We start from the raw sequence: 9,185 nt of genomic DNA, 5'->3' as shown, positions 1-9,185 counted from the left end.
CTGCTGCTATCTAGACCTTATTATAATATATGGCTAACTACGTGAGCTGGCCTGAGCGGGCGAGATGAACCAAATCATGCGCTGTAATTGGCTACCCGAGCGGGCAAGATGGCGCTATCTTGCCCGCTTGGGATTACGCGCTGTGTCTCGCAAGAAAAATTGCGCGGTCGTCCGATTTTGTTATCACTCGTATTATTACAGAACGAATCGGAATCCACTCCGTCCTATTACCATTACATATTGAAAGAGACGTGCCCCGTAGTTTTTACAATGAAACCTGTATTAAGCGGACACCCGGTTGGGACCCTCAATAGTGTCCGCTTAATACAGGGTGTCTGTTCAAAACAGGTTTTAATATGTTGTACAATCAGTTAGCTCTTATTATATGGCTGTGTCTCACAAGGACTGGGAACTACCGAATTCACCATTTTATTGGCTGAAATCGATATTGACCGCGGTCTAGATTTTCCCGCCTAGACCGCCATCTAGACCGGTTTCATTTTGCGTTGACAAAGTAGCGAACTAAAATACAAAAATGTCCACCATTTTCTTTATCTTCTTCTCAATCATTTATGGAAGTGCCAAAAAGCCTGATGACTAAAAAAAAGTAAAGAGGACGAGCAAATTTCGGCAGGTTTAAGTTAAGCTCATCGCCGTTCGCGAGCAAAATGTCAGCAAACCAGTTACATTAAAAGAATTAAAGTTTTCTTCTTTGCCATATAATAAACATCTTATTAACCGAGCTAAGTCGGTCTGTATGGGAGAATCTTGACCGAGGTCGTGTGTACACTGAGACCGAACGCAGTGAGGTCTGTACTCGCGACCTCGGTCAAGATTCTCCTATACAGACCGCCTTAGCTCGGTTAATAAGAGCTAATTATTAACCAAGCAGGAGGTCTGTATGGGAGAATCTTGACCGAGGTCGTGTGTACACTGAGACCGAACGCAGTGAGGTCTGTACTCGCGACCTCGGTCAAGATTCTCCTATACAGACCGCCTTAGCTCGGTTAATAAGAGCTAATTATTAACCAAGCAGGAGGTCTGTATGGGAGAATCTTGACCGAGGTCGTGTGTACAGACCGAACGCAGTGAGGTCTGTACACACGACCTTTTGCCAAAGTTTGCTCGTCCTCTTTACTCTTTTTTCTTATCATGCTTTTTGGCACTTCCATAAATAAATATTGTTACATGAAAATAGTCAATGATTTTCCATTTTAGTTTGTAACGTTTTCACTGCAAAACATTACCGCTCTAGATGCCGGTCTAGATGGGAAAATCCAGACCGCTTTCAATATCGATTTCAACCAATCAAACTAAGAAACTTAGTTTTGTCAAATTTAGGGTCAATTTATTACTGCACAACCAATCGTAGACAGCAGGTAAATGATTGTTGATTTTACACAATAGACTGTCAAGATCAATTTAAGTGATGTAATTTCTGTTTTTTGCGTTTTTTTTTTCTTCCTTACAAAGCACTATCGGTTACTATTTACTTTCTTTACGTTAGATTTACATATCTATGTATTAGCTAGGAATTGGAGGAATAAAATAAAATCAAAAATCAAAAATCAAATTCGTGAATTTGGTAGTTCCCAGTCCTTGTGAGACAGAGCCATATAATATCAGTTAATTATTAACTCTTTGGTAACACAGTTTAACACAGTGTGTGATCAAACACTGCTCACAGGAAAATTTCCGCTTATTGCAGATTTTGTGCAACAAAATGGCTTAATATTGGTGTTCGCGTCCGCTTAACAACATAACATAACATAACATTTATTATTTGTATTGCGCTTAACAGAGGTGTCAGCTGAATGCAGGTTTATTTTACAGTAAATGCAGGAAGAAAATTTTGGGACTTCAGCTGGTGTCCACTTAATAGAGGGTGTCCGCTTAATACAGGTTTCACTGTATATCTTGCTCTGTAATGGCGCTATCGTGCCGTGCAATAATTAACGAGCTTTAGCAATAGGGAGCTTAAGCAGTGACGACGATGGCGCCGAGGACGACGCCTATTAAAAAAAGAATTTACATTTTACCCGCGAAATTCGCGATTTTCGAGAACTTGTCGGTACGCCAATGGCTCTAAAAACGTGCGCAGGCTAAATATGCAATGAGAGCATTCAATTTCAAATGGAAATACGAAAAATAAGCTGTCGTCGTCCACGTTCAGTGGACGACGCAGAACTTGGTCATTTCACGTTGCTGTTTTGCAGAGGACGCCGGCAAAGAAATGTGCAAAGATTTATAACGCACGTGCACAGCTATTGTTTTGCTCATCAACCTTTTGTTTTGTGACGTTCTCGTTGCCGTCGTCGTAGTGGCTTGCTTAAGCTGCCTAATGACGACGGTGATGCCAACTTCGAATTCTTGTAAAAAATTGATTTATATTTTACTTTTGAATGTCGCAACTGTGTAGAATTGTTCAGTATGCTTGGCAGTCTGAAAAGTTGCTCAGAATAAATATATTTTTGATAGGGCTCAGTTCCAAAAGAAGATCAAATAAGCCATTGCAGTTCAGGTTCTCCAAAATACGTGGAACTTGGTCATTTCACGTTGTTATTTAGCTGATGACGGGTAAGAAATGTACCAATATTCAAAACGCACGTGCAGAAACATTGTCCTGCTAATTAAACCTTTTGTTTGGTAACCTTCTCTTTGGTGTCGCCGTCGTGGTTGGCCGAAAGTCCCAAGTCGTAAGAAAATAGAGCGAATTGGACTTCACTCAGTCTTATTGACATTACAGGATCCAGCGAATAAACCCTTTCATCGACCGCAGTGTTGCGCCTCTTGATATTTTCTGTTACTTGTGTTGTGCTAAGCAGGGGCTAGGAAAATTACGAGCCTGATAATCTGGAAAAAGATGTCTACTGATATAGACACAACTTCCTCCAAGTAGAGGAGTGACGAAATTAAAAGCTCTGATAAGAGGAATTTTGAAGTTGATCTTAGCAATAATAAACCCAGTTTTCACTTGTTATGACTTCTAACAATATCTGTACATTATTAAACTGATGTAAGTAACGAGAATAAGAAAAATAAACAAATAATAACGCCATGTTCGCTTACCAGTATCCTTAGATACAGTGACTGCGCCCACAGTACGAGCGCCCTCCGGTCACTTCTTTTCTTCGTAATTAACATAAATCAAGACAAGGCCAAGGTGTGCCTAGCTAACTAAAGAATTTTGCATTTAATTTAACAAAGATTAAGATCAAGGAATGGCACAACAACAACAACGCAATGCTTTATTTACTCTAGACGCTTAATACACAGTTGCAAAGAAAATACTGGCAAAATATCGCCATCTGTGACTTGTACACCAATAAGTTCTCCGGCCGAACGAACAATGTCCTTCCATGAATAGCTCTCACTGTGTGGGACGCACAACTATTATCCTACCTAACGACACCTGGTGAACGAGTTGCCGAACTCCGAAGACCAAGTTTTGGCGCAAAATTTAAAGTTTACCGGCAAAATAATTTCTCAAGTATTTCATTGCTCATGATATCTTATGTTTTATAGCATTTAAAATCTGTTTCTGTCTTTTCGTGAATATTCAATTTGGCCCCACTAGCTCCTCCCCCAGTAAAAAGACATACATTTCAAAATGTCTTTCCTGTGAGCATCTGACGTCAGGAGAGTACAGTTTTTACCGCCTTGGGTGTACGCTTATTGCCTAATTCTAACTTTAGAGGCTCCGGTCATACACAAGGAGAATCTTTCTTACGACAACGAACACTGTGATTTGTCGCAGCTTGATCTCGGTCGCCAACAGAACTGTCATCGTCGACCAGGCGGTTCACAGTAAAATTACCAAACAAACTCAGGCCCAGTTCATACGTCGCATTTCTGCCGTGTCGAATTCAATTCAGTTAAGTGTAGCAGGAATGCGATTGTGGATTCATACGTCGCACTTGTGTCGCACTTAATTTAGAATTTATACTGTCAGGTATGTCGGCCAGCGGAAAATGTCTTAAACTTAGAGTATTCAATATGGCGGACGAAAATACTGAGCGAACTTGATTAACAGGCGTAGCTCGTCTTATTTAAGGGTGGCCCTGGACAGACCATTTCATCTCCAGAGGTGACAATTTCACGTGACACTGAGGACCGGCTCACGCCATTTTATTACCAGCCATAAATCCAAAGACTAAAGTCAAGCCCACGGTGAAACAGTATTCTTGTGCCACGGCCAATAACAAGGAAAAAAGAGAGCCTTGCAAAAGCAGATTCCAATTTTGACAAACGTCTTTCTAAGCCTTTTGAAATTTTGCTCTACTGAAATAAAGCGAAACAGTTCTCTTTGTTCCAAGCTTCAACTTGTGCTTCTATATTAAACCCGATAGACAAAAACGGAAATTTTTTTTTTTCTAACAACTTGGCGCAAAACGATTGTAGAGTAGTTAAGGCCTCGAGCGCGCAGGAACGGAATAATGCTAATAAAGTAAGAATTAGACGCTAAATCTGGCAACTCTTCCTGGCTTCTAGGATAATGAACTATGATACTGATTTGAAACCGAGCTGACTAAGTTACACGAGTCTTTTTTTTCCGCGAAGTGGCAAGAACTTATAAGCTGCGAACAAGTTCACGGAAAAACTATCGCCAAATCAATGGAAGATTAATTAAAAACGCAACTAGACGCTTTCTAGCACAGCTAAATCCTTTAAATTTGGTCAATAAAATCCTGTTTAGTATTAACTTTGCTATTAATCAGTTGTTCATAATTCGACTTTAAAGAAAATTATTTGCCATAGGATTCCCACACAAACACTTTAATTACTAACATGTGTTGCTTGCAAGTCAAGATGACTTCCAAAACTGTGAAAAGGTCTATACAGCTTTACTAATTGCTCTTTCGTTTCGTTCCCGTTTTGTCAATATTAAGCATCTGCTGGTGTCGTTCTTGAAATTAATCAAAGGAACCACATCACATCACAAGCTGCAAAAGACTGTCTGGGAAAAAATAATTATCCCAAGATTTGGAAAGGAAAAAAAAAAACACAACTCAAAATGGACAAAGCATTTTTTAATTTACAGCCATAGAATATCAATCAACTACCTGGACCCAATAATTAAATCTGCAAGAATAAGCCAATCGTTGAGTCTTCCTCACCACAATTAAAACACGGCAGCAAAACCACTCCATGAAATAAACTTGCAAAGTCGAGTATTTGAACAGTTCATTTTTCCACTCCGTGCCGAATTCTGCTAAAAGGTAATGGACGCTAAAAGCGTTTTGTTCTTTGTCCTTTTTCAGGGAATGGTGAATGTCATTGTTTACGCTGCTGAAGAAGACTCCAAGCTTTCTCGTTCAGTATTCTTCACGACACGGCAAAATAAGCAGCTTCAGGGACATGTTGTCAAAAGGTTTGAGTCTCCCAGCCTGACATCATGCAGCCATTCTTGTCTGAGAAATTCTTGGTGTACTTCAACCAATTTCAAGATGTCATCCATGAAGAACACCAAAGGAACTTGCGAACTGAACAAGCACGGAGCTATTGACGAAAACACTAAGTTTTATGATAAACAAGGAGTGACTTTTTCTCTGCTCATAACGGTAATTACCAATTTATTGTTTCAAGAAGTCTCCACAAAGTTTAGTCTCCTGGGTTCGAAAAGCAATTTGCGTTTCGTTTGAACCCAAATATTAACCTCATAATTTATGGAGACATAAATATTATAATTTTGATCAGAGTAGGAACGAGTGAAAGGGTCACCGGAAAATTAACTAGCTCCTTTGTTCCAAAAACAAAACTTTTCAGAAATAGTTAGTAATACGTTATTCAGATCTTTGCATACATGTATGTGAGAGTGAAAAAGAGAAGCTTTGCAACAAGATGGGGCACGGGAACAAAAAGCCGTCAAGGCATAAATTAATAGACACTGTCCATAATAAAACCAACTTCCTGCCAATCGCCTAAAAATTTTGTTTACTGGATATATTTTCTTTTTTATGAACTATCTTAATTCTAATTCAAACGCTTTACATGTGTGATCAGGGTTGTCAAAATCCCACATCTCTTGGTTGCCTCAACGGTGGTTCTTGTGTAGCAGACGACAAGAAACAAACATTTTCATGTTCATGCAAAGCGCCTTGGATTGGGAAAAACTGTGAAGCCAAACTTGGTAAGAAAACGTTTCGAGACCTGCAGTGTTGTATAATTAAATAAATGTATGGGCAGCTCGTGTGTGCGGAAAAAGTTGAGCCACCTTCAACTTCTTTTCCACAAACGCAAATCATATATACATCTGCTGTATTCTATTCTACGCACTTAAATCATTTAAATTCAGGGCCAGTTTATTAGCACGAGTAAAATAACACGACAGGAGAAATATATATATATATATATTTTTTTTTATGTAAAGCACGACGAGCTTGTAATGAAAGATGTTAGAATTGACAGCAGTGGAGCAGAGTTACAACATGCTATGTGCATGCGGACAAGAACTAGTTTTTGATAACGTTGCGAATTACAAATATTGAAATCAGATATCATAGCAAAATAAATTGTTGTTCGATGCATTTTCCTTCCTTTTCATTACCGAGAGCCCACAGTTTGACTTGGAAATAACTGCCTACTATGATTAGTCTGCTCATGCGTAATACTGTCTAATTGGTTTTGTTTCAATATTCTGCTCATACGTAATAGGAACCAAGCTCTTGTGTGAAAAATGGCAGTTCGCTTCACTTGGCTGTCTCAGAGTAATTTAAATATGAATATCATAAATTATCGGATATCTCACAATATCGTGATTTGTCAGTGTCTCGCAAATCAAAGACTTCGGCATCGCGAAATAACTGATCTACTCGCCACTGATAAATTACGATATTTTGCTCAAAATCGTCCAATAATTGTTAATTGTCCGCGGCTCAAGAATTACGTTTTTGACGGACAGAGGCAATTTTTTTGAGCATAATTGTTGTTCTGCTTTAATTTAAGTCACATTTCCTTCTCGTGGCTCCTTCTGTGCGATTTTCATCTGTGACTTTTTCTTGAGTAATTTTTTCTTTGGTAATTGCCCAGCTCCCCATCAAACAGGCATATTGTGCTAAATTTTTTGTCGCATGTTATTTTCTTTTTCCCGACGAATAAAATTTACACACTTCTTGTGTAAACTGTCAAAACAATATGCCGTTAATATCAGCGTCAAATCATTCCGTTTTTCATTATCTTTCAGATGCTTTTTCATGCGACGAGACTCAAAAGAAAGCTGGCGAGACGTTACCAAATGGACAATACTTGCTAACAAATGGGAGCGTGTCATTCAAGGTGAGCAAAATGGAAAAGACGTCATTGGCTAACTTGACGAAAGCAAAGCATAACTTTTTGGCGGATAATTTATAAGGAATACTAAGCTCGCTACTCCCTTATTAGGTGTACTGTCACATGACAGATGATGGCCAAGGATGGACTCTGGTAGCCCGATTCTCAAACAGTGATGATAAAAATTGGATGAAGGACACCGGCTTATGGTGGTATGACCAGGAAGTTGCCATGGGAACAACAACAGACCCGTCGAATAACGCTGACATGATCTCATCCGCATTTTGGTTGCTCAGCGGCAGAGAGTTTAAGATCACGCGCAGTGACGATTCCAGCCACACTCCTTTGTTACAGACCACGGGTAACTGTTTGGCTGGACAAACATTCCGATCAAAAATCACAAGTTATGGCGACTTAAGAAATGGCAGCGTTTGGGCCAGTGACCGGTGCCTTGGAAGCTGCACGGTTCAATATGGCGGTCAGTACAAGTCAACAGACGGGTTTCAAGAGGCTGAGTGCGGTGGAGACATCCAAAGCGCCAATAACATCGGCTTCTGGTGTGACTGGCAAGCTGGTGATGGATCAGTGATGATGATTGGTGGAGGAGGAGGTTCTTGTTCACGAGCTGATCACGGGATTGGAATAACAGAAACTGACGCTGCTTCTTTTGTGGACAACGTAAGCAGTGAAACTGAATATGACTTTGGTTATAATGCTGCCACAGACTCTGTCCCATCCCAGGCATATTCATTAAATCTGTGGATCCGTTGAATGTTCCAGTTTTAAAAAGCATTCCCTTTAGATTTTTCTTCACAAGATCTTAAACGTTTATTATCGAGTAGCTAGTTTAGCAGATGGACAGCATAGGACTTAAGTTGATTTCCGCAGAACATACGAGCAATAATGGCAAAAATAAAGTTACCAAAAAAACGTCAGAGCATGGTAATGTTTTGAATAAAGGTGAGAAAAATTTATCGAGACCTAAGCCCTCAAGCTGACCCCTCGAGAGAAAATTGAACTTGAAGTTATCATTATTTCAATTAAACGGACGTTTCGCGTTAGTTCAAAACACAATAACACGCATTAAGCATTCTTACGAGGTTTGACGTAAACTTTTTCGAGAACGCTTGAGAATTTAATCCCCAGGTCACTTAGAAAATTAAAATTAATTAAAGTGAGATGTTTTAAATAGTATTCAAAAATATTACCGTGCTGTGAGTAGATTTTTATTAAATAATTTTTGCACTTATTGCTCAACTTTGAGCGGAACCCGTCTTAATTTCTTTGGACATATTGCCTTCGCGGATAAATTCCAGCTTGAAACTAAAAGGGATATGCTCGGTTTTGAGTAATCTTCAGTTGATATTTTAACATTTACATATTATATACTCGCCGGTACATACGACAAAGATAGCCAGATAATTCTGTTCTAAATCATAACTATAACAAAACTCTCCAATCTGACTGGATATCGGCGAGCAGAGAATCAGGAAAATAGACCGAAAGGGAGTTGAAAATCACAGAAAATGTAAGAATTGTAGCGAGGAATAAAAATTAGGTTGATACTGTAAAGTTAGGTTGCTTTGCCTTCTTTAATAATAAACCCAAGAATTTTGCCGGCAGTTATTTAAAAAAAATGGTGTTGCAAATGGTGGTGATGGATCAGTGATGATGATTGGTGGAGGAGGAAGTTCTTGTTCACGAGCTGATCACGGGATTGGGGTAACAGAAACTAACGCCGCTTCTTGTGTTGAACAAGGAGCAGGCGGAGGAACTGAATATGACTTTAGTTATGATGCTCAAACAGTATCTGTCCCATCCCAGGAATATTCATTAAACCTGTGGATCTGTTAAATGTTACCTCTGTACGTAAGAACCTTCGGTTTAGATTGTTTTCTTACAAGATTCTATCTTAA

General features: G+C 39.3%; 1 protein-coding gene across 1 annotated transcript; it reads left to right on the top strand.

Moving 5' to 3' along the window:
• Positions 1-5,167: 5,167 nt before the first annotated feature.
• Positions 5,168-8,841, top strand: LOC149105696 (uncharacterized). The gene is made up of 4 exons (XM_089271191.1): positions 5,168-5,561; positions 6,004-6,130; positions 7,184-7,275; positions 7,381-8,841. Exons 1-4 carry the CDS (start codon positions 5,223-5,225, stop codon positions 8,038-8,040), a joined length of 1,218 nt encoding a protein of 405 aa, XP_089127317.1. The 5' UTR covers positions 5,168-5,222; the 3' UTR covers positions 8,041-8,841.
• The last annotated feature ends 344 nt before the right edge of the window (positions 8,842-9,185 follow it).

This window comes from Orbicella faveolata, unplaced genomic scaffold (genome assembly GCF_042242905.1).
Source record: "Orbicella faveolata isolate gen_17 unplaced genomic scaffold, um_ofav_v1 contig_34, whole genome shotgun sequence".
NCBI classification, from domain to species: Eukaryota; Metazoa; Cnidaria; class Anthozoa; order Scleractinia; family Merulinidae; genus Orbicella; species Orbicella faveolata.
Note: the sequence above shows the minus strand (reverse complement) of the source record. Positions and strands in the feature narration are given on the sequence as shown.